Consider the following 25,991-nt stretch of genomic DNA (forward strand, 5'->3'; position numbering starts at 1 on the left):
AAAGAGGAAGCTGTTCTTTAAAATGAAAACACTCTGTCTGTGAAACACAAGGAAGGGTTGATTCAATCAGTGCATTGCAGTGTCCATGAAACATAAGGACAAGGTTTCATGATAATGTGGTAGATTCCTCCTTCAGTAGGGAACATGGAGTCTTAGTGCACCTTAGCCAGGCTCCTTGATAATAAAATAAATAAATAGACAAATGCATTTTAAAGAATCTGCCCCCATCTTCCCTCTGGAAAGCATTATCTTAAAAATAGGGATTAATTCTTGTCCTTTGAAGAGGCTGGTGTTTAGGATTTATTAAATTTTAATGACTGAGTTGTGAGGAATTTTTAATATAATAAAGCTCAGGTTGTTATTAGCAATATCTAAGAAATTCCAAGGGATGATACCTCATTTTGTATTGGAAAATCTGACAACTGACCAAATAATTGTTTGTAAAGGTGAAAGTAGCTCTAAGCTCTGGCAGACACAATAGAGGGCACAGCTTGGGAAGAAAAATGTCTACAAATTCTAATCTAAAATATACTGAGCTTTCTGGTTCATTCCAGCTAAGCCTTAAGTATTTTAAAAGCATAGGAGTAATTCCTCTCCATGTCATTTTAGCTGCTTATTTGAAGACTTTTATCTTTCTTTGTTCTAACTGTTGGCATTGCCCTTTTAGTCAGAAAATGAATAGCAAAAAATATTTTGAATGCCAGCACAAAATTGAGAATAAATCCTGCCTTGCCACTGTTTGGTTTTCAGCTAGTAGATTACATATTTGACAGGAATTCATTCTTGTCTTTTTAGTCATGCATTTTCTAGATCTAGATTTCTACTAAAGGTAATCTGAATTTATGAATGCTGTTTTCCAATATAGCAATAACATTTTCTATTATATATTTGATTATCTATTATGAATCAGCATTGAAATAGTGTGAAATTTCAGATTTTTTTAAATGCACTGATTATATCCATAGAAAATAGTATTTCACTTTAAAGAAGCAAACTACTTATCATATTTGCTGCTCTATAAACATTAGGAAAAAAAAGTTGTTTTTTTTTTAAAGTTGTTTCTAACTTTGGCAAATTTTATGAGATAAGAAAACCTGATAGAAACAGTCACATAACTACTTATTTATCGAAAAGCAGGGTGCCCCCAATGCAGGGAATGATTGGCAACTGACTCCATTTATTCAGAAGGCTGAACAATTGCTTAATTAGTCTATATTATATTACATTATACTACACTATGACTATACTGCAAAGAATAATAAAGAAAACTTGTGACTGTCTCCTGACAGTCAGGACACGGCTTTTTCCAATTGGCCAAGGGAAAAAAATAACCCTCAGCAGAATCCAACATACAAATAACTTCAGGTAAACAATCTTCCTAACACATTCCACATGTGCAAAACAACCGGAGCAGCAAGTAGAGATAAGAATTGTTTTTCTCTTCTTGTCTCTGTGCTTCTCCAGGAAAAATCCCTGAGAGAGAGAATTATGTCTCTCTGTTCAAAGAATGTGAATGCCACACTATTGATGAGTTTAACTTCCAAAGTAAAAAGAAAAAAAAAAAAAAAAAACCAACTTATTTCATGGGCATTACCTGAGTGTTTATAATAAAAGTCATGCATTGAAAAAATTAATTTCCAAGTCAGCTCTTACTGTGCTGCCATACTTAGTCACTATTCCTCTACTCCAGCCTAGATCCCAGTTCTTCCTGCACACATGTATCACAGTCACAAGTTGCAAAATATTTTTAATAATAAGTAATTTTCATAGAACATTTCCCAAATAGTTCCAACCAACTTTTTAATAGAGGAGATGTTTTTTGCACAACCCAGCAGCTATGTAAAATGAAGTGGTTTACCTTAAAAAAGTCAATCAGTCCTTTTTTAACAGTAGGGCTGGGTAAATTTGAGGAGAACTTCTAATTTTTAAATATGATTAGAGCATATTAAGCACCCATCTTTGTCAGTAGCTTGTCTGATGCAGGATCATATATTATTATTGCAGGTGTAACTAGCTGGTGTTTATTATCAGTAAGTACAAATCTTGCAGAATAAGAGACCAATCAATGCCAGGTTTTGTGTTTCTATACAATTATTTCAACAGATAGAATATAGAATTGAATAAATCATCTAAAGCAATGGAAATCTAGTATTTTATCTGAATGATTATGCAAAAAGCAAAACCCAACAAACAACTAAAATAAACTGTGAACCAACTGTTTGTGGTCTTTCTCTTTCCTCCACGTGCACATGGTTCCCTTTGCTCTGGTTGTTCTGGTAGAAGCCCTAAGTGACTGGTGGCTGAACAGCCACTGCTTCTGCCTGAAAGACAACACATATTAATTTGTCCTTTATACCTCTTGATATGAAGTGGAGTCTATAAACTTCTCAAGTTCTCAGTGATTATAGTGTAGGGATGAAGGTGCTCCTCATACTGTCAAAAACTAAATTTTAAAACTGGTAACATATAATTAACTTTGATTCCTGTTATATTCATTGGAGCAGGTCTCTTACCTGCCTCTGTGCATGGACTACTCTCCAATTAGAGCTGCTGTCAAATATAACTCAGGGCTCTCACATCTTACAAGCTACTCAGATTTTTCATTTATACTTCTGGGACAAACTGGAAATTTTTCCCTCTTCCCCCTCTCTCTCTCTCTCTCTCTCTCTCTTCCTCTTCACAAAAAAAAAAAAAAAAAATGTTATTCTATTGCTGAACAAGGCAGCACTCACACAATGAGCTCAGCTTCTTTATTCCTATGGAACAAGTCATGTGGCTGTACCTGGGTGTGAGCACTGGCAAAAAACAAAAAAAATCAAAGCAGTTCATTCACCTGTTTTACACTTCATTTTTATTATTAAATGGATGCAATGTATTTTGGGAATGAGCTCTGACCAATAGCTCTCTGTAAGATATTCCACAGGTCTCCTACTTGTATTCACGGCAGTATGTTTTGGTGGATCTTTGGCTATTAAGTTGGATGCTAGTTTCAAACAAGGAAATGTGCTGTAATAGCCTCCTCCCTGTGCAGGGTTACAGTCAGTCCTTCCTCCAGACCCTCAGCCTGACAATTAACTTCTTCATTTACTACGGGAGCAAGGCTGACCTGAAGCTATAGTGTAGGCCAGTCTGATGCCTTTGTTTCTAGTCTGGAAGCTCATAAAGCTTTTTTCCTAGCAGTTACAGGTGAGCCTGATGTGTGGTGCCTCTGAGCCATCTCTTCCCCCAGCACCTCTCAAGACAATCACCTCACTGTTGTGTTTCTAATATATTCTTCAATATGGTACGCTGCTGAGGAATAAGGCAACGAAGAAACATGTAGTTCAAAAAAGATAGACTGGTTGGTCTTTTTATTTTCTTTCCTAGTATCTTTACCCAAAGAGTCTTTTTTCACTAATAATCTCCTGTTTCATTTCTGTAGCCTTCAGTTATTCTAATATTTTTGAAAAAAATTACACAGACACCTACACTGCCTGGTTTTGTGTCTAGTAATTGATTCTGCTGATTTGTGGTCATTTTCCAGTTAGGAGATTCATCCCATCACGACTTATTTGAGCAATTATGAAATCTTTTCTATTAATTTTTTTAAATTTGTTTCTGGATTTTTAGACGTCTTTCCCATTTTGCACCTAAAACAAGTGGCCAATTCACTGTAAGGGTGAATCACAGAAGATATGGAAAAGGACAAAGAGGAGGGGAAGAAATTAACCTATTTACATTAGTCTGGGACTATGTTAGGAATTTGGGGATGTGACTCATCCCCAAATTCCAACTCTTTTGCTTTTGAATGGATTAAGAGACAGGAATTATGAGCTTTATATTATTTATTAAAAGCTTTACATTATTTATTAAAAGATTTTCACAAGTAGACCTTAGCACTTTCTTGACAAATACAAAAGAATTTCATGGTAACTAGAATTAACATGTTTAAATAAGTGATGAAATTTTACTTCTAATTTTAGCTTTTGATTCTTTTTGAGCACGCTCCAGTCCCATTCATTTCACTTCCTGGGATTATTACATTCTGCATCAGATTATGAAGCTTAACCTGAGGGTAACACATTGAAAAAAATCCAGGCTAGCAAAGCAGCTTATTGATGTTTCTAGATGGTTGTATGAAGAACACTGTGTCAAGCAGAATTTTAGACAGGAAAAGCTCCTGGCTTTCAGAGTATTGCCTTGAAATCTAACCATATTTCTATTTTAATTAGACAGATATGCTAGGGGATAACTTTTTTCCAATATGTCTCAGAGTGCCTTAGGGAACATGATAATATTACTTTTACAATATTAATATTATCTTTGTCTCTACACTGTGAAAAATGGAAAATAGAATTAATACTAATATAGCTAAACTTTAAATTATATCAATTTGGATAGTGGATTATTTTTAAATTTTTTTGTATTATTATTCCTTTTATTTTGTGTTGATAAAGCACTGATTCATTGGGGACCTTAAATTTAGAAGCTCTTTTACAATAACTTGTCCTTTTATTATTCTGGCTAATATAGTACTAATCAATGAAGAAAATGATAGTACCACAATATCTTCTATAAAAACATTAGTTCTGAGGGCACAGACTACCCTGATATCTAATATTCATGTCAAAGTAGCTTATGTGGTGACGTTTCTACATGACTTGCAGAGTCCTCATAACCTCAGGATACATGCTGAAATGTGTAAAACTAAATGTAGTGTAGTCTTTGAGAAAACTGTCTATAATCTGTGCAAGTTGTGTATCAAACTGGCATTTTACATTGATGCAAGTGTGTGTTCTCAGTTTTGAGCTGGTAATGTTTTTAGTGCAACTTTTCTTTAAACATAACAGAGGAGTAGAATAGCAGAGCTTGGAAAGGACCTCTGAAGGTAATCTAGACCCACCACTCTGCTCAAAGATATGAAAGCATATAAAAACAAAAATTATTTATGTACAAATTCAGCCAAAGTTTTACTTATATCAAAAATATCTGCATATTTTTCTTTTTAATCATCTTTACTTCTACCCAGTAAAACCAGAGTTACAAAACCTGCCTACATAAGTGCAAATACAGTTATGCTGAAAATATATCTGATATCCAAGACATATATTACATTATATTATTATGATCATGTTATTGTTTACTATATCACTGAAAACATTCAGTGAATTCAAACAATGGCAAATACTAACATGATTGTAATAATAAATATATACATACATTTTATATGCATATACTGTATACACAGTATAGCGCTGCAGAGATAGCAAGTGTTCAGAGGCAGAGTCCATTGCTAATCACACTATGTTCACTGTTCATTCCACCATTGTCCAAAACTGATACTGGATTTCTATTACTGAGTTTCTTTCTATGTCATGCTAATTCAAAGAATTCAAGCAATTTTCTTAAAAATTCTCCATGGATATGCTGCAATCCTCAGGGAGGCACCTGCTAGCACTCATTCACTCATTTGAGCTGTGAGTGCTAACAAAACACCTGGCCAGCTTTGGGAATATGTACAAATAGGCAATTGGCAGTAATAAATTAAACAGGAGATTATTCTGAAATATCCACTTCATTGTCCCACTCCATTCTTTTCAAGACACTGTCTGAAGTTAGATATACAAATTTATAGAAATACTAATATGAAGTTTCATTTAAAGATAAAGCTAACAATAAAACACAACTCCTTTACTGTATCTACAGCCTCAAATTGAGGAGTCTAGCAGAATATCAATCCAGGGCCAATCATGCAAATATTTGTGTTTAAAACTTTAGAGCTGCTTGAAGTTAAGCATATAAGTTTTATTGCTTTGGAAGGTGTTAGCCTTTATTGTAGTTCCTATTATGTAAGTCTTTACTTGACTGTAATCAAACTGTAGGAGTATTAACAAGCTTTCTCAACCATATCTTTTTTCTGCAGTAATCTGAAAGCTTTTCCAAAAATACAACCTGCCAGACAGTACAGTCAGTGCCAGGTCTATTGTCTGTTTTAACAATTCCTTCTTTTGTTTTCTTTTCATCTTATTGATAGACTGTTCTTTTTTCTTTTTTTTTTGTTTTTTTTTTTTTTAATTCTTACTGCTACAGAGCTACAGATTTACTGTGAAAGATGCATTTTTAGAGCAGCTGAGACCCTAATTTGTTCTTCTGCTTTGGGGTGCAGAAAAGGGATGTAAGCATATAGAAGTAAAAAATGCTAATTATACCATCCACATTTCCCATTTATTTATTCTCAATGGGGCAAAAGTGGCAGAAATATTAGCTTTGACTTTCTTTATAATCTTTTTTAACAAGCAATGCAATATATCCTGTATTGCTAATGAAATAATTAAAGTATAATTAAAAAAAAATGAATGCAGTGAGGTTAACGTTCAGGTTTTAAAGAAATATATGAAAAGTAAACTTGAACACCAAATATAAAAGCTCATGTGAGAATTTTGTAACCAAGAAACTATTCAATTGCAAAAAAAATGAAAACTATCCAAATTATCCAGAGCTAACCACAAGGAGTCAGTTACAGAACATTTGTACCAACTTCACAAGTTAATTACAAAGAAGCAAAACTCTCAGCCAGCAACTTAACGGGAAATTTCAGAGCTCATGGCAATTCACAATTACCGTCTCCCCAGGACAAAACACCTGTGACAGATCTGCTGTTCAACTTTTGCTGCCTATTCAATGTAGTCTGCATTATGAGAATGCTGGTAACACCTTCTTCCACAAAATACTCTTTCTTTATCTGTCCATTAAGAGAGATAAGAATAACCCTGTGAAAATACAGAAACAAGTCAATCAACAATAGAAAGTCTTAAAAAGAAAACAAAAAAATAAAAACACAAAGGGGATGGGGATGGCAAATTGCTCAGTATAAAACAATTATATCTAACAAGCTCTTTCTGAGTGATTAAGTCTTTTGCGATTTAGAGGACTTGTGATATTTCATTTAAAGTTTCCTAATTACAGAAAACTGAGGCCTGAGCACATGTGAGGCATTAAGTTTTGCAGCAGTACCATAATCTCCTGTTTTGTACTTGTATATTTTCCATTACCATATAGTAAATTTGCAAAGAATAGAACATCTGGTGTGCAGTCTTGGGGCTTTTGCCCACCCTGCCAGTGCTACTAAATGGGCTTTTCCCATTTCTGAATGCTGACTAAGAACATTAATACTCCAGTTTGATTTCAAATCCTTTCCTGAAAATGTATTTGATCCTTTTTACTCCTCAATTTAAAGAATTATTCATGTTTTAGTACCAAAGATCACAAGAAAATAAGTGAAATTATGCTTCTATTTTTATTCCTACTTTTTGTGAAGGCAACAAGACTCAGACCAGCAAACACTGGTAACATTCTATTGAGCCCCAGCATGCAAACTTAATGACTGGACATATCAGGAATTAGCCTCCAATTTAGCTGTGTCTCTATATTTTTCTCTATAGGGTTTTATCATTGGAATTAATCTTGAACCATTGTACAGCTAATTACCTGAGTTGGTCCCAGCTCCTGGCAGAGATTCTTTATAAATGACTACTGCCTCTTGACACTGAAAAAATTTTCAGACCACTGCTTTCAACAGCAAACCACTTATATTTTCAGATGGAGAAATGTTCTTTTTGTGCTTGTAATAAGCAATGTTAAGGATTACTGCAATTTTAAAATCTTTGTATTAAGATATTAAAATTTTGGAAGATTCTAGATTTGTGATTCCATACATGGAAGAATTTTATATGTGTCTTCTTTTGGTACATGATCTATTATTGTTTTGTCTTGTAAAATTAAATTTTGTAGCTGGTTTCACAGGACATAAAGAGAAACCAGGGCTGAAATCATACTTTACTTAGGCTCTTTGACTGTATTTCACATTAGTTATGCTAACATCAATCTTTCTGGGTTTTTCTCAATTCATAGTAAGTTAAATATCTGTGTTTTTTATTCCAGCAGCCCTTATCCTTTAAGAGCTGTACTTCTTTTAAAAGGCAGGCATATGAGGTACTTGGCCCACTCTTGGCATAAGGAGAAAATAGAGCATTTTATAGAAGACTGCACTAGTGTGTTGCCCTAAATAAAAGGTTTTCGTGTCCTAGAAAGTAGGGCAATGCCTCCTAATTATTTACTCTGATACTACATTTTTACAAAGATAAAGCTTGTGTGCAAAATGAGGATTTCTAATTTACTGCACTTTGACTGGCTTTGTCCAAGTTCTTTTTCATCTCTTCTCTTTGAGACTGGAGGGAGAGACAGAGAGGAGGTGCTGGAACAAGTTTAGAAGCAAAATCCTTGAGAATTCTCTCTGGGCACAGATTAGTTTCTTTTGCCAGCTTTCAGCTACTAAGCCATAAAGCCCAGGCCCCTGTTGTGTGTGCAGGACAGGCAATGAGTACGGCTGCTGTGTATCTATACAGAAGCAATTAAAAGGCTTTTTACTGTGGAGTTTATTCCATAGGAAAGATAGCTTATAGGTCCATAGTTTATTGTTCCATAGTTTCAGTCTGAAAATATAGATATTTTAGAATAAATAGTCCCCAGTGGATTAAAGGAGGTTGTTTGGGGGAGCAGGAGAAGTCTGATAAGCAGCTTCTCACATCATGGGCTCCATGTTCGTACTTACTCTTCTTTTCTGCTGCACGGCCTCCTGAGAACACTCCCTTCCCTCCTTGCAAAAAGCAACCTGCCTTCAAAAATTCCTTTACCCTTCTCTTGGGAAGGTCACAAGGCAACCAAGTGCTGCCACTGACCCCATTTGCTGTGCAGGCAGCTTCCCCCTGCTGCAATGGCCAAGGCAGGGTGACACAGAGCAGAGAGGGATCGATGGGTGGCTGGGGCTCCTGTGCTGAGGAGAAGCAGGGAGGTCCAGGAGCAAGGGCACAGTGCTAGCAACTGGTCATGCAGCTTAAAACCCACATAATGATTTCTTTGTCTGTGTTTTCAAGATGCACAGTCAGGATTAACAAGGATTCAGGAGGGGAAAACAGCAACATTGAAACAAAAAGTGAGAGAAATCTTCACCCACTTTACAAATTAGAAGTGACAAGTCACTTCTAAAGCCTTCAGCAGGAAAGTGCATACTTTCTGAGATGTTTTTTTGTGAAGCTGCTAATATTTTGGATTTGCCTGGAATTTTAATTAAGGCTGCTATTTAACATTCCTGCTGTGCCTAGAAGCCAAGCAAACTGATGTCCCAAAATTCTGGGCACAATTTTTAACTAATATTTTAAGCATATGTGCAAAGAAGGCCAGTAGTACTTCCTAATCCTGACTTTAATATTTTAGCACATTTCTAGTTTCCTCTCATCCTGAATCTTGAAGATATTGATTTTTCAGTTGGCATAGATTAAAATGCCACTTATGAGATTTCAGTATCTGACATCTCATTCTCTGCTAATATCACTAGTACTCTACCTAACTCAGTATGAACACAGCAGTTATTTTATTTACATAGCCTCATTATTGCAGTTGTTCTGTTTGGCAGTTTTTAGTATTATTATTTCTACATTTAATGATATACCTGCTACTGGCTTGGCTGTTGTGGAGTAGGATTTCTGTTTACAAAAACTTAAATATTCTGTATTGGTATAATATACCACTACTAGTACCCTCAATACAAAACAGTTTTTAGAATAACCTGAAAGACTCAGAACAAAATAAAAAAATATAAAACTGAGCACAATTATTATTTTCAAATCTGTGCCTAAATTTGAATATTTAGGTATTCTGAAGACATTTGTCAAACAAACTGAGACATTCAAATGACTTTCAGAAATGCCTAACTTCTACTTATGTTTGGAGAAAAATTAATTGATTGATGGGTTACAGCACTTTTTGCCTTGATATGTGGGTTTAGGAAAGGCAAAAAAAATCTCTCAAAATTTTACCTGGCAGACTGAAATATTTATAAATACAGTATATAGGCTGCCAGAGACTTGCCCACAGTCAAGGTATGACCGTTCGAATAAACAGCAGAATTTTCACAACAGATATTACTCAGCAGTTCCAGTGGATTTTGTTAGAAGTAGTTATTCTTGAAATTTGTGAAATTTTTTTATTTTTCCCTTTCTTTTGTTTTACTTTCTGTGTAATTCAAAGAAAGAAAATATTAGGGCCTTGAATAGGTTAGACAACTCTCCCTAAGGACTATCTTGCTCCTAGTTGCTTCAGTCCCACCACTGCTTTTGAACATTGCTCAAAGATGCTGGAGACACTTAATTCATCTTTACATACAGACTGGGCTGGCACAGGAGTTAAAGCTAAGCAGGGCCAAAGTAGAGCACTTGCTCCTGCATTTCCACCAAACCAGCACTGACATCTACCAGCCATGCTTTCATACATCTACATTTATTTGCAGGTTTGGAGTCTTGATTTACTTTTTATTAAGGTAAAATAATTTATTTTTCATTACCTCGCTTTTTTTTTTAAGATGAAACAACTTTTTTTTTAATCTCACAGCACCTGTTTGCAAGCATTATCCTTAGTTCAGTGTTATGTGACCATTTAATTTAATACAGCCATTTTATAATGAGTGTCTTTTCTTGTATTACATAAATGTTTTGGTTTAGATGTTTGTATCCCGTTGGAATCCAAACTGTACCAATGTACATACTTCCTACCTTTTTGGTTTGTTTTTTGCAGGTAATATCAAAATTATCCAACAAGCCTACACTATCCCAGGTATGTTGATCACATTTTAATTATGCCAAGCTTCACTTTGAACATGCACATAATTATAACCAGAACAAACTCCTTCCTTTCCTTCTTGAAAACAGACTTCATTTTTTTTCAGAATGAGAATTCAAATACCATCCTGCAGATAGTTCTGCCACTGCCCATTTTATGAGTAACAGCTTGTGATCATTTTTTCCCAGGTGCTAAATTTGAATATCCTCCTATAGCAACTACATTTTAGATACATGGCTACCCAAGACAAAGTTTTGAATATGGGTAACACTCCTTTCTGTAGAGTATAGGCAGTATCAGTGCCAGGTCCTGTACAGTTTAATCATCATGACAGCCTTTGAATGACTACTACTGTTGACAACAAGGCTTTTCTATTTTATAAAGACATGCCTTCTGTCACAACTTGGAATTCTTACCTCTTCATATATACCTCAAACAAAAAGATACCACTAAATCTGTTAACACATACCAAGAGAAAAGCATACATTCAACCAAAGTGTGTTGTAGCAGAATTAAACCTATGCTGCAGAACATTTAGACAGATGCTATTAGGGGCTTAGAATATTTGGATAAATTCCCCAAATCTGTATTTTCACCCAGCCAATCTCACTTGGCCTGAATGTGGGATTTCTGACTATGCAGGGTCATCTGAGTCTTTCTATCCAAATCTAACAGTGCCTTAATCAAGCTTGATTAAGAAGACTAGCCTGTAAAAAAAATTAAAAACAACAACTCCCTTTGAAACCATGAAGTTGCATTTGGTTTGTTAATTTGACCTAGAACCTGAGTCTGCCTTAGGCCATTCACCTACTACCAATATAGAAAGTTGTACCATGGGAATAAATGGAACAATTTCTGAGTTAAGGTCTGATCTTGCCTATGTTGGCATGTGTCAGCACTCATGATCAGCATACTTTGTTACTCCAAAAAAACCATTGATCACCTACATTGTGCTTTAATTAATACATAAATTATAGAGCACAGGTCTATGTTGGCTCTAAATTTCCATGATTCCAACATCAAGCATCTAAATTGCATTTTTTTTCAAAACCAGACATAGCTCCGCTTTCTGATGACTCAGCTCTGGAGCTGAAACCATCACACTATTGGTGCATTAACAGGAGTGGGAGTGAACTGAAAAGTCTGTCTACCATCCCAGCAATTACTTCAGTTACAAAAATTTAGGAGGACACAGAGACCATTGGGCTTGAGCTAACTGATGCAAATGCCATTTATACGTTATAAAAAGTTCCATGTGAAAAAGTGGTATTATTTGAATAACCAGCCTCAGATCTCTTCTGTGGACCACCAAGATTCTGGTAGCATAACATTCAAGAAATAATGTCTCAGCTAAAAAAATTTAATCTTCTCAAGTGTACATATGGCAAATGGCTTGTAAGAACTAGTTGTGTACTCTTTCTTGGTAAGAAAACATATTGCAGTGGGTTTGCTGACTGCATCACAAGTGACCTTTTTTAATTTGTTTTTTTCTTATATCTGCACATACAGCCATAGCTGAAGGTATGGATAAGTTCCAAAAGAGCTCTCTCTAATGAGAAATGAAAGCTGTGTTAGGTCTGGGTTTGTTCCAGAATGAACAGCAGAAAAAAAAATGTGTTTCTGCAATATCAGGCTCTGAATTTTACACATATTACAAATAGTACTACGTATTATTTGTTATTTTAGACAGAGCTCAAGGGAAATGGAAATATAAAAAAGAGACTCCCTTCAATTGTGGAAGACGAAGATGAGGAAGAGGAGGGAGAAGAAGAAAGCAGCACCCTTTCACCAATTGATACACGAAGCACAAATAGCTCTCAGCAGAAGAAGGCTGCAAGCAGCAAAAGCCACCTAGGGAGAAACTTGAAGCAGCTGGCCTCAGGAACTGTACCTTTCCATTCCCCCATCCGTGCTTGCAGTTCAAACCCCTCACGCGCCAAACATGAAACAGAGATCCATTACTACTCCAAAAGGAAGGATAAAAACCTTAAATTGTACCTGTCAGCACTGACTGCCAGCGGCCCACCTGATCTGAGCCCAAGGTAATAGTTATGAATGGTCATTCTCCTATCTATAATGTGACTCCTATTAAAAATACCATCATTTTGTCACTATAAGAGTTATTCTTTAATACTTAATGCTTATGTTCATCCCACATTATTGTAGGAACCATTGCATACTATGCAGAAGTTTATGGCTTTAGAAATTTATTGCAAACCAAAGTATTTTTACCCACAAAAAGGGCAGTAAAAAAAGTGAGCAACTGCAAAAATGGCTATTTAAATAGTCTGGCCTTATGGTATCATTTTCTCTATAATATTCATTTCCTCAATAGCACTATGAAACATTCTGAGTCCATCAGAGGTAGAAAAATTTAGAAAGCAAGTGAAAGAAATTATAGCATAGCCAGGAAAATACAAAAAATTACTGGAGTACAGAACTATAATGGAAAACAATTGCTGAGCAATTTTGAAAAATATTTAGATGGTTTTTTTATTGGAGACAGGAAATCTGATAATGGAAGTTATACAGACATTAAATACAGAGTTTAGCAAATCTGTTTCGCTGTCTTTTAACACGAAAGTATGACAGTTTATTGAGATATTACTAGTGTAAAATGTAAAATATTTCCATTTTTTAATTTGTACACTACTTACAAGTGATTTATGTAACCTGCTGCTAAATTGCTACAGTGCAATCCTAGTTTTAATGCCAGTTCTTTAGGGAAATGACAAGCATACATGCGAGAAGATGCAGTAATTCATCTTCCAGTTCAAGCTTTGTCTTCTATAAATTGAAGTGGTTTACGTGTTCAAACACTTCCTTTATTCATTAGAGGCAGAGTGGAAGTTTCAGGAACTTGCCATTGCAAATGTGAAATACCCACAGCTTGAACAATATTTGTTTAACTCTGTCAAAGCACGAGTCCCTAGACATGCAATTATAAAAATGACATGGAAGATTACACAGAATCCTTTCCCCCTCATCATATATTTTAGCAGTATGAACAGACACGTTTCAACTAGTACCCCGATACAAAACAATTAATTTTTTCATAAAATCATAAAAATCACAAAACCATTTAGGTTGGAAAATACCTCCAAGATCGGGTCCAACTTTTGACAAAACACCACTACGCCAACAAAACCATAGCACTATGTGATATTTTCTCATTTGTTTTTCTAGATCTCATAGGAATTTGTTTCAGTCAGCTATGACTAAAGGTCATTATCATTCACAAAATAAGTGGTAATTCAGGGAAAAACATTCACAAAATAAGTGGTAATTCAGGGAAAAACTACTTTTTATATTTTCTGCTGAAATGTAGTCTTGCTCATTATTGTTCTGAACTTATGCAGCCAGACGTTGGCATCTAAGGCTGCGAAAGGAAATATGAAAATGTATGTTTGAAAATATTATTTCCTGTTTACATTAATAATTTTATAATTGTAGGCTAATCCTGTTAATAGGCTGGAAAACTGGACCAAGATGCACGTTTTTCAGACTTTTTTTTCCCAGACAAAACATTTTCATGTTATGTCCTAGGAGTTTATATTATTAGAATATTTAAACTGACAAGTTAATACCACTTCAAAAAATAGTCTTAAGTGTTTCCTTGTAAGCATTAAGGAGAAAATGAGACCCTAATTAAAATTTATAGGAGCTTAATTAAAATTTTCATTTACATTTGGTAAATGTTGGCCAAGGAAGGCAAGGGAAAGTCAAGACACTGAAATATCTAGTCAGTGCTGTCTGAGGTGTATAACCACAGTTTCTTAAGAAACTTCTGCTGTGGATATTTCCTAGAGGAAACTAATTAGAATTCTTTACAGATGCTTCAGGTTCTGTCTTTGTACCCCACAGTGACAGCAATAATGCCCGGAGACTGGGTCAAATTTTTAAAGAGCTCTCTGAGCAAGGAGCAGAAGCTAGATTTGTAGTTTCTAGAATACAGCCCTGGTCTTCCCAATTGCTTTTTGGGTTCTGCCTGTGAAGTGAAAAAGCATCAAAAGGAAGAAAATGTAAGTGATAATAAAGGCAGCCCTAGGAGGAAGTTTTATGTAATTGAATCTCCTTAGACCCGCACAGAGGAGTGCACTCTAGCCCCAAGCAACTGGATAGAAGAGGTCACATGTTAATCTTTTCTCTCTTTTTTGGCTTCTAAGAGTGGAGTTTTCTTTCTTCAGGAGAGAATTCAGGGCTGTACAATAGCTGATTCAGAGAGGGGTGAAGCTTACCAATTACCTTTGTCCCCTCATGTTTTCAATTTACTAGGTTATGCAGTTCCTCAGCCAGATCATTGTATATGAATAAGCATACTGCACATTATATATTTTCCACAGAGAAGCCTGGCACTCCTAACTAGGTATTTGTGCTAATATAATTTCCTTTTAGACTGAATCTTAAAACACTATAAAGAACGTAGCATCTAAAAATTCCAAGTCACATCTGAGTAAGCTTTCTCCTGTGCGCTTTAAAAGTAGCTATAATGTTAGCATCTTATACAATTGGAAACCTCTACAAAAGTGATATTGATGTTTAAATTTTGCCTTTTGAAGCAGTGAGGCCAAATGACATTAAACAGGTTTTATAACAAATTTCAAACAAAGTAATCATTCTGGTTTTCAGCTGCAGATAGCAGTGTAGGCCAGGGCTGCTCAAGCACCACATTTGAGCCTCCTCTTCTACCAGAGGCTGATTAAGAGTAGAGTTAAGTCTAGTAAGATCCAACTGGCATCATGAACACTCAGACATGACATGGAGATCTAAACCCACAGGAAGAGCCAAAAGAGATGAGAACACATGGTATTCCTACAGAGGTCTGAGATACATGGGTCTTTCAAGCCCAATACATCACAGATATCTCTGTGTTGTTTGTTCTTTTTCTCCGGGCATTTCCAGTCAAGAAGCTTTCCTGAAAATATCTTTATTAGATGAAAAGTATAATGTCCATCATCACAAATTTATCCCAAAGGACTGAGAGGCTAAGAATTTTCTATCTTAGCCCTTCCAGATTAGTATTTAACTCCTCTGTCTGCTGTAAGACAGAATATGAAGCTTGTTCCTGGACAAAACAAGAAATTGATGCTTCATATCAGTCAACTGGCAGTTGTATAATTCTCTTTTATTGACTTTAATATAGTTCTCTTTATAGCACAATTTATTTTAGCTGAGAGCAGAAAATTATTAAGTCATAATTATATTTATTTTTTTTACTGTGCATTGATTCCTCCAATACCTGTTATCTATTCTTTGAATGCAGAAATGGATTATTGTATAAAATACTGTTCCTTTTTTTTTTCCCTTTGGCTTTCTTGACACTACAAATTACAGATAACTGCTATGCATGGGTAGAAATAACTGGCAAAAAGGTCTTTTCTAATAGTCAGATCCAATAGCATTTTTAATGTAACTGGGACACTGGAGACTGGTCTGTGCATCTTCCTATATGAAATTTGTAAACAAGATTTCCCTGCCTGAACTAGTTCATTTTAAATAAATTTAGAATAACTATTTGCATGGAAATTATACTTTTGACTGAAGTTTACAGAGATGTTTTCTCTGTTACAGAAGAATTGCAACAGATTACTGTAAATATGAAAGGCAAAATATAGTCCATGTAGTTTTGAGTTGGACCTAGAATGTGCTGTTAAAGTCATGAAAATTTTGAAATCTCAGTTAATTACACTTGGCCTGGCATTCCTTCCATTATCAGTAATTTTCATTTCTAGTGACTCGCAAGAAGTTATGCCAATATAATAGGTTCTGCTTTTCTTTATACTTAATGTTGTGAAAAATTTACCATTGTTTAAAAATGTGCCCTTTAGGAGTAATTATTACAACATAATTATGGACATGATGTTTATGAAACTGCTCCATTACTCCAATTTTTCTCAACAGAATTGTCGATGGGATTGAGGATGGAAACCATAACGAAGAAAGCCAAACCTTTGACTTCAGCTCTGATCAGCTCAGGCAGGAATCCAGGTTATCTCCTACAACTGGAGGTGAGTATCGCCTGGGAAAATCACTTTTTAGAGAAAACAAATTTCATCACTGCTTTTTGTTCCCCTTTATTTCTTTCATCCTTGCTAGTGGCATAAATGGATTAAACATATATTTGTACTCTCAATACCATTTCAGTGCCATAATTGTAAAAAAACACAACAAGGTCCCAAAGGTCATTTGTTGTTTTTGTGGTAACAGACAGTCATGATAAAACAGTTTGGGGAAGGAACTGGTTTTTCATGCATTATGCTTTACCAGAAGAATTGTACAATCTGCTTCATGCTCCCAAACCTGTGGTCATGGAAGGTGCTAAACACAAGGACAAAACTGAATGTAAAAACATTGTAATACCAAACTGGGAAAAAAACAAGCCATAAATAAGAAGAAAACAAAAAAAACCAACAAAAGAAACAAAACAAAACAACCAAACAAAAAACCTACCCAGTTAATTAAGAGCTATATGTAAACCTGGCTCTCAATATTTTTAAAGATATTTAGAGAAGTGGAGGGGTATGGAACTATATAGATTTTTAAAAGAGTGAAAACCTTGAATTACAAGGGGTTTTAGGAAGTCTTAAATGACCTACAACTGAAAAGGTTGGTGAAGCAGCACCATAAAGCAATAGAATTTGTCAAGATGGGGGGGAAAAGAATTTTAAAAAGAGACAGAGGAACTGTTTCCAGCATCCCCTCTTTCAAAAGTAAACAGCTCCCACATAGCTAAATGCCTTTATCATGGGGGCAACTAGGATGTATATTGTTTCTCTGAAAGCCAAGCAGGAAAATAATAATTTAAGTATAGTCATATTTATGATTTTTAAAAATGTCAAGCTGTCATGTGGATGGCACCAAGGTTGTCGTTTTCATTCCTTTCAGGTCCAGAGTGAAGAGAGCAGTATGGACTTTATTAATTGCACTTCTCTCAAACATTATAAAATGAACATTAAATACATGGTTTAATTTTCATTCTAGCCAACTGCAAAACAGGTTTAAATTTAAAGGATTGGCGTAGTGCAAGAACAGTATGATCATTTCTAAGTGATTATACTCTTGTCATTTACATGAATTTGAATTCTTTTCAGAGGCTGAAATTGGTGCTGCTGTGCTCGTTATCAAAGCAGAAGAGACCAAACAGCAGATCAGCAGGCTTAATAATGAGGTAACCAGATTTTGTGGGGGTTGAAGGATATTAACAATGATTCAAGGAATCTGCAGAAAACTCAGGAATATGATAAATGTGTTTAGAGAACTGGATGGGGTTCCTACATGTAGGGCAGCTTGGGGCTTTTAACTCATTCTCAGATTAATTTTCTACATGAAACCTACCTAAAAGTTTGTGTCACTTGCCAGGGCTAAAACCAGAATGAGGTTAGTGTATCTGGTTTTCTTAGGATTTAGTCTCTTCTGGGTATGCCCCTATTTGTCTCATTCCTCTCATTATTTCCCCAAGTTCCTTCTCCCATATTTTCTTGTCTTGATGTGAGTTGTGCTTTTGCAGAATTTCTTTGAAACAAATGCAAATCCGTTCACGTTCAAATTTACATAAAATGATTCAAATCACTTTACCTGTGTTCTACTTAGGATGAAAGAGAATTCCATCCCTTCCTGCTCAAGCAATACAACTTGAGAAATGCAGGGCCAATACTGTTCAGTGACATTTTCTATTCCTCCCTCTTTAACTTCAAGCCTGTAATCAACTATCAACCCAACACTAAAGAGATGTTCTGTGTCTAAACTGTTTCATTTACACAGCCCTGGCACTACTTTAGCTAACAGGAGTAAAGCAACAGACTAACTTCACAGTGGTACTGCAAGACTAAAATCTGTTCCCAGCCTACAATGTCTTTCAATGCGAAAAGATTAGAGACAACTCCTTATACTTCCACGTGGGGAAACATTTAAATAAGTCCCACCACACAATTTCACTTCTTCCTTGAGCTCTTTGGTTACCAGAAATGTCCAGGTTTTGGGGTTTTTTTCCTTCTTTATTGTGTACATTTAATCTAGCTATTATTTCCCACTTACAAAGTATTGATCTTATAAACCTCCTTCATCCTGAGTCAGCTTAAGTTGATTAGATAACTTAAATGTCCTGAGCTAAGACTGCGTGTGTGGTTAATTAGTTACTACAGATGCATCATCTCATTTGTTTGTCAAACTGTAGAGTTCAGAAAAAAGTCTCATGACCCATTGACTATGGGTCATGAAAAACTATGTGTTTTTATAGGATTTGGTCAAAGAACTCAAAAAAAACCTTCAAGATGTTCATTGATCATGATAGAAAATTATATTTCCTATCCAATGCTTTTGAAATACACAAGTCATATTGATTCATCCCTTTTGAGGACAGTCATTTTTAAAATAGGAGGATGTATTATATGGCTATCTGCAAGCGGCAGTTGGAAAATATATCATGGTGACAGATGTTCCAAGGCAGGCATCTTGTGGATTAAACAAACATTTCAACTGGAACAGTTCTGAGCTTCTCATTGCTTTTCTGGTGAAAAGTGATAAATAAATAAATCTTGGAGCAGGGCAATATGTTAATCAAAAATAGAAAAAAAACCTCCACATGTTCAAGGTCATTTCTCTCCACATGCAATTTTAATTTTGCCCTAGTAATACTAGCTGAACAAAATGTTATGCAACTTGTTTGTTCACATTAACATAACACAGGCAGTAGGACTAGATTTAGATTTCATAGGTAATATTCTGGGCTCAAATCCCAGAGATGGATGGGTATCCTCCAAGTCCTCCCATGGATGAAAATTTACATTGGGAAAACCGCATGACTGAAAGGCTGCTTAATTGCGTATTCTACGTGTACTCAAACATACCCAGCTGGAGTTTCTGAAGTGATAGCACGGAGTTGGTGCTTACCCAAATGAGCTTCTGGATAGCCTTGTTGATCCACAGTAGCTGCTGCTTGAAGTTTTTTGTTGTTGTAAAAAGTATAGAATATTTTTATACCCAGTGCTTTCATCATTCCATCATTTGACCAGTAATGGGAACTTAGCACTGACGCTGCAGCAGACTAGTAGCACTAGTTAAAATACCGGCAGAGTCAGAAACAAAGCTCTCTGTTAAAGACATGCAGTCTCCTCCTGGTAAAGAAAATATGAGAAAAGAGGTCACAAGTAGCCAGCAGCAGTAAACACTGTCATTAATACATTTTCCAGTGGAGATCAGAAATCAATGAATGAATGCAAAAATAACTGCTTTCATGAAAGGCAATCGTATTACAACAGTTCACTAGTTAGCTTAGAAACATTTCAGCTGTTCATGGGGGGTAAAAGACATGTGTCTTTCCATTCAGACTTTCAATACAATCTCTTGTTAGCAAAGCAAAGCAAAATGTTACCCCAGAGCAAATTCTACAAAATTAGCTATATCTAGTTTAGAAATACAGCTGAGCTCTTGGCAGTATTTTAAGTATATGGCATTCACTACATAATCCAAAGGCCATTTCTTTTACCTAAGAGAGTAACAGTAGTCAGTGCCTTGATTTCACTTCTCAGATTTGCTAACTTTAATAGTAATGGATGCACAAACTTCCTCTAAGGAGAGTAATCTCCAGAGTCAGCACAGTAAATGTGAGACAGACTTGAACACACCTCTAGTTGCTGTTGTACAGCTCCATGGCTTGGCTGCTCAGCCAGTTAATCACCTCCTTCACTTCCTCACCTAACTTCACTGCTCATTGAGTGTTCAAGCTGATACAGGAATTTCCTCCCAGTTCAGTATTGCAAGGTAGAGTGGAATTAGAAGACTTTATCTCCTACCATGTTTGTCCCTTCTTCTTAGAATAAATAATCACTGAATAAGGCAGGCATGACATTCATTACAGTTCAGTAACTTCAGTATATGGCAGGTGAAAGCTAGGGGTTCAGGTTCTTGTTCTAGTAAAAACAGAGTTATTTAAGCAATAGTTCCAAGATTAGGTTACTGAATATTTACCAGCATTGTACATTTTCTGAGCTGAGGAAAGCTTGATTCAAAGACCTGCTCCAAACTAAGCAGAGCAAGAATTCAGGAAGAGTATTCTGCCTTACAACGCTGTGTCCTTCCTTTGCTGGGATCTCTACACATAACCTGGTCTTTCCAATGCATTTGTCTGCAAAGGCTGAACAAATGAATGTAGCTGAACATTTATCATATTTTCAGAAGCACCACTTATCTGATGCAATCATAGATAACTGCTAAGAAGCCCACAAAGTAAAAATAGGAAACCACTAAGCAGATTTTCTGTGGTATACAGATGGACAAGACATTTAGATTAAAGCACTTGCCTATCACTGTCCCATTGCCTGTATCCTTTAAGGCTTTTAACTCTCTATCATTTGAAAGCTACTGCAAGAAAAGGGCAGAGAAATACCTTGATTCAGTTTGAAAAACCAAACCTGAATTATTTACAACAGATCGGTTAAAATAAGAAAAATACCCAATATTTAGCCATATTTCCTCCCCTAAATACAAATACGCATTCTCCATTCAAAAACACAGGTACATGATTTTGAGTTCAGATAAAAAGGCCATCTCATACAGTGCATGAAGACAAACTCAAGTTGCTTTGTCGTGCAACCCAGCTTCAGTGCAGCCTCCCTCAGCTTCAGAAATCTGGGGGCTGATTCCATATCTTAATGTCTTACCATATTAGTAGATCCCACAATTACAGTACTAAAACAGTATAATGAACACAGTACTCATATTTCTCCCATTCAACTGAAAAACAAACAAACATGAGGAAATATGAATAGGGTCAGGTTTTGAGCTAGATAATTACTTTCTATTTAGCTCCACATTGGAGCACTTAGTGGAAATTCAGCTATTTTTAATTTTAGGTTTTAAATGCAAGTACTTAAAATAAGCATCTGGCACTTACGCAGAACAGAGAAAATATATTCATGGGAATATTTAACTTTCACCTAAAAAAAGGAACAATCCTAAACAAATATGTTTATTTTCCAAATCATAAATTTTATGCATATATTATTTTTAAATGCATTTCAGTTCCAGCTGTCAAAAATCAATTTCATTCTCCTCTCAGTACAGAAAAAAACATTTTTAATATTAAAAATATATGCAAATGATAACCAAGGCCACTAAAGACAATTTGGTGAAGCCAGTCAGGCGTCTAGTTTTACATAGGGGATATATTGTTAAAGTTCAATTTGCGACTTGAGAGTTCACATAATGAACTCGTTTGACTTAGAATAATTAAATACATGCTCTTCTTAACAAGTTCATAACTCTACCAGCACACAAGAGAAATTACTTTGCAGCAAGGCTATCCCAGTGATTTGGTTTGTAAAATATCCTTCAATCAAGAAAAATGTGGCAAAAAGTGAAATAATTATATTTATAGATGATGAAGACTATTAAAAGTAATCTACCCATTTTGGATTTTAGCCATGTAAATTTCACATTAAAGCAAAAACATAAAACCAAGCATCATTTGTATGAAGAAATAAAAGCTTTCTAAACACTACATGCAGACTAAATTCACTTTGCCTACTGAGATTTTTAAAAATACATCTCTTTTAGCACTGACATTCATGTTGCCAAAGAAGCTTGTTGTTTTATCTCTCTACTCTCATACTTTGATAGCTGTAGAGAAGCCTTTCCAGCTAACTTTTTTCTTCTTTTAATGTTAGTTTAATAGGCATTGGCTGATGAAACTAACAAAAATAGTTGATGCTCTGAAGCCTAGATTATATTTTTTTAACCAGAGCACACTGCACATACATGCTATAAGTCCCATATGCTGTGGTGTGCCCCTGGCACTTTTCCTTGGTGGAAAGGCACCTGAGACAAAGGAATTAAGCAAGAGGCAGCCATGCAGTATACAAATCAACTGGACACCAAAAGCTGACTTCAAATTTGAATAAAAAATATTGTTACCATGACAGATGATGACATTTGTCCAGTTAATATCTAACAGGCATTTCAAAATGTTTCTGTACTCATAAAATCTATTTTCCCAACATCTAAATGTGAATGCCTGTGGGTATGCAAGTTCGTAAGTTCACATCTTTTTCTTTTTTGCCTAGAACAGCATAAGAAAAAGTTGATTGGTGTTATCCTTCTAAAGTCAATTTATTCTGGAAACACGCTATTCCAGCAGATCTCAGCAAACCAAATTTTTTTTTAATTTCTTTGCCCATTACGTTTGCTAAAAGCTGGTACAATTTTCTTTTGAATTGTCTTTGGTTTAATCTTTGAAGTCACTGACAAAATACATACTGTCAAGCAGCTTTAGTAATTCCTTGTGAAGAAAACCCCCTTATAGAGTTCAATTAAAGAAGATATGCTGTTTATATATCCTGGGAGTATGATTAATGCCCACAAAGTGTCATTTAGCAGACCTCCATAGACAATTTTCTATAATACTCTGCATAGACAGAACATTATATTTATGCCTCTGACATTTTCTTTTCAGATGTAATGTTTAACATTTATCTTTCTTGAATTTCATATTACTGATATTTAAAAGTGAACATGAGTTCCACTTAGACATTCAAAATAAACATTAAATAAAAACAGATCTGGATAGGGTGCTGAAAAGAATATCTTAAAATGTCCATGGATGACAGCTAGCTATTGGTCATAAATCTTTCCAATCATGTAAGAATCCAGCTTATGGTGGTTATGTCCCCTTCATATTTCCTTGTAGTTCAAGAAGAATGTCAGATGGACAGTAACATCTTAGAAGTCTTCTGACAAGATATATATTACATCTAAAGTTTCTTCTTATATTTTAAAACAGCTCTTCAGTTAAAGAGAATTATAGTTTTGCTATGGTTTATTCTTTAGAACCATAATGTCACCTGTCCTCTTTTAACTATTCATTTAGATGCTTATAGAAATTGTATGCTTAATATTTTTCCCAATATCATATATGCTACCTCAGGTTTCCTTTCATCGGTATGTATTACCAGCTTCTCCTCTCCCAGCCACCTGGGATTTCCACAATCTTCCATTTTCTCTCAATCAATAGCTAGTCAGTCAGTTTGTCTCTGGTAATTTTTAATTCCTTGAAGCAGTAATTTCCAAACCTGATTTTCTTATTGTCACCATTTTGCTGGCACCACCCTGATTCTTTGCCAATCGGAAGGCAGAGTCCACATCCAACAATCACAGAATCATGAAATGCTTTGAGTTGGAAGGGTCCATAAAGATCATGCAGTTTGCACCCCTCTATCAGGGGCAGGGACACCTTCCACTGGACCAGGTTGTTCAGAGACCCATCCAGCCTGGCCCTGAACACTTTGAGGGATGGGGCACCCACAGCTTCCCTGTGCAATCTGTTCCAGTGCCTCACCACGCTCACTGCAAAGAATTTCTTCCTAATATTTAAACTAAATCTACTGCCTTTCAGTTTGAAGCCATTACCCCTTGTCCTTTCACTACATCCTCTTGTGAATGATCCCTCTCCATCTTTCTTGTAGCCTCCCTTTAGGTACTGGAAGGTTATTTCAAAGCCTTCTCTTTTCCAGGCTGAAAACTCCCAATTCTCTTAGCCTTTCCTTGTAGGACAGGTGCTCTATACCTCTAACCAAGTTTCCTCTCATACCGCTCTGCCTTCCCTCCCCTTCCCACCAGATTCACTCCCAATGAAGAGCCACAAATTATTATTAAAACTGCAGTTTGGGAATCCCTTTTCTAGACTGAATTTCATGGGACTTCTGTTAAGTTGAATATATTAAAATACTCTAGTCCTTTGTACTTCTCTTGTTTATCCTTGTGTGTTTAATAGCAATAATCTTGGTGTCCTAATTTACCCAGACAAACTGGTCACTGGAACTACCAAGGAGCTCGCTAGAGAGTCAGCAGACAAATGACCAAATTTCCTACTCTTACATGGTAAAGCCAATTGCACAAGATTCCAGATTCCTGGATTTATGTCACTGAAACTGAATCATCATATCATTGCACAAATCCTATAGATTTAATCTGAACTCAGATTAGCTGCACTGGATTTTTTTTTCTGCAACTAGCTTTGTTTCTAAAACAAACATCTGTCACCACAATACCAATGGCCACAGACCTGCTGATAGCTGATCGATGAAGAGTCTGTCCCTGCTCAATTCTTGTTTCATTCATTCACCAATGCAGTCAGTAAGAAACAGAATACCAGCAGTTAGTCAATCTGAGCTTCAGAGACAACTCATTCTAGCTGAAAATCAACCTGACTTAATGACAAACCAGAATAGAAGAAGCAATGAAAGACCAAGCAAGGGAATAGAGAAGCTGCCATATGCAGTGCAAGCCAGGCAGCTCCTACACTCTGCCAAAATACAGCTTCCATTTCTCAAGAAGCCAATATTCATCTTCACTTCTTTGGGTATTTAGAAAGAGTCAAAGCAGGAAGAAATCTGGGTCTGAAGTTTGAATTTCAAAAGGGAGTAAACACAGGGAGAGAAAAATATGAACAAATAAGAATCTAATCAACTTCTAATCAGCAAAGAAGTCTTATTTTTTCCATTATTTAAATTTAGGGTTCATTATTAAAGTCACCCTAGGACATTCAGAATTATCCAGGAACAGTGATGACAGCTAGGCATTCCAATTTAAATTTTTTCTTTAAAACATAGATATTGGAATATATAATGGGAGGAAAAATAAATCTGTTTAGCCATTTAAATGAGCGACAAACAATTCATCATTCCTACCTAACTACATGGAACAAAATACTCAAACTGCTGAACAGTTTAATACTGGTAGCAAAGAAAAATACTTTTTCTTCTGAAACTGTCAAAGTAATTTTAAAATACAAAATAGATCTGCTAAAAATTTTATTTTAACCTCTATTTGGAATATATTCTTTTCTGATAACATAGTCTACTAAAAAGGCACAAGCACATTGCTTTCAACCAGTATGAGAAGCATCTCTTGCTACTTAAAGCTAAATCTGTATAAAACCCAGTTTCTACACCCCGAAACATTGCAGTATCTTTTCCAAGCCCTAGGAAGTGTTAAGGCAGCATTTCGAGTATATTTGGGATCTCAGAGATAATTTTAAAGCTGTCTGCCTAGCACAGCAGGAACCATTTGTACCAGCAGCTGTTTTGCCTAGCAATAATCAGTGATCTCCTGAAAGGAGTGCAGGCTTACTGGCATGCCAGGAATTAGCCCTTTTTCCTCAGGAAGAAACCATACTGCTTTCAATTTCTCTTTCATAGACTTACTTAAAATTCCTTTGGCTTTTAATCCCTTTTCCTTTGCACTTTCTCAAACATTGTTAAATTTTTTAATAGTACTAATAACATTTTTCCCCCCTGTTACACCATTTTATTTGCATCTGCTCAGGGATCTCTTTAGGGTATAAA

The 25,991-nt window shown here is 35.6% G+C and overlaps 1 protein-coding gene across 1 annotated transcript in view; it reads left to right on the forward strand.

The window, feature by feature from the left end:
* KCNH8 (potassium voltage-gated channel subfamily H member 8) overlaps positions 1–25,991 on the forward strand; it is a 176,965-nt gene that overhangs the window by 146,716 nt on the left and 4,258 nt on the right. Inside the window, exons 12-15 of the mRNA XM_054273643.1 lie at positions 10,609–10,647; positions 12,340–12,695; positions 16,555–16,661; positions 17,745–17,821. Of these exons, the coding sequence (XP_054129618.1) occupies positions 10,609–10,647; positions 12,340–12,695; positions 16,555–16,661; positions 17,745–17,821 (579 nt within the window). The remainder of the gene's footprint in view (positions 1–10,608; positions 10,648–12,339; positions 12,696–16,554; positions 16,662–17,744; positions 17,822–25,991) is intronic.

The sequence above is a fragment of the Melozone crissalis genome, unplaced genomic scaffold (genome assembly GCF_028551555.1).
Source record: "Melozone crissalis strain CALT ecotype California unplaced genomic scaffold, PUWL_Pcris_2 ptg000016l_1, whole genome shotgun sequence".
Lineage (NCBI taxonomy): Eukaryota > Metazoa > Chordata > Aves > Passeriformes > Passerellidae > Melozone > Melozone crissalis.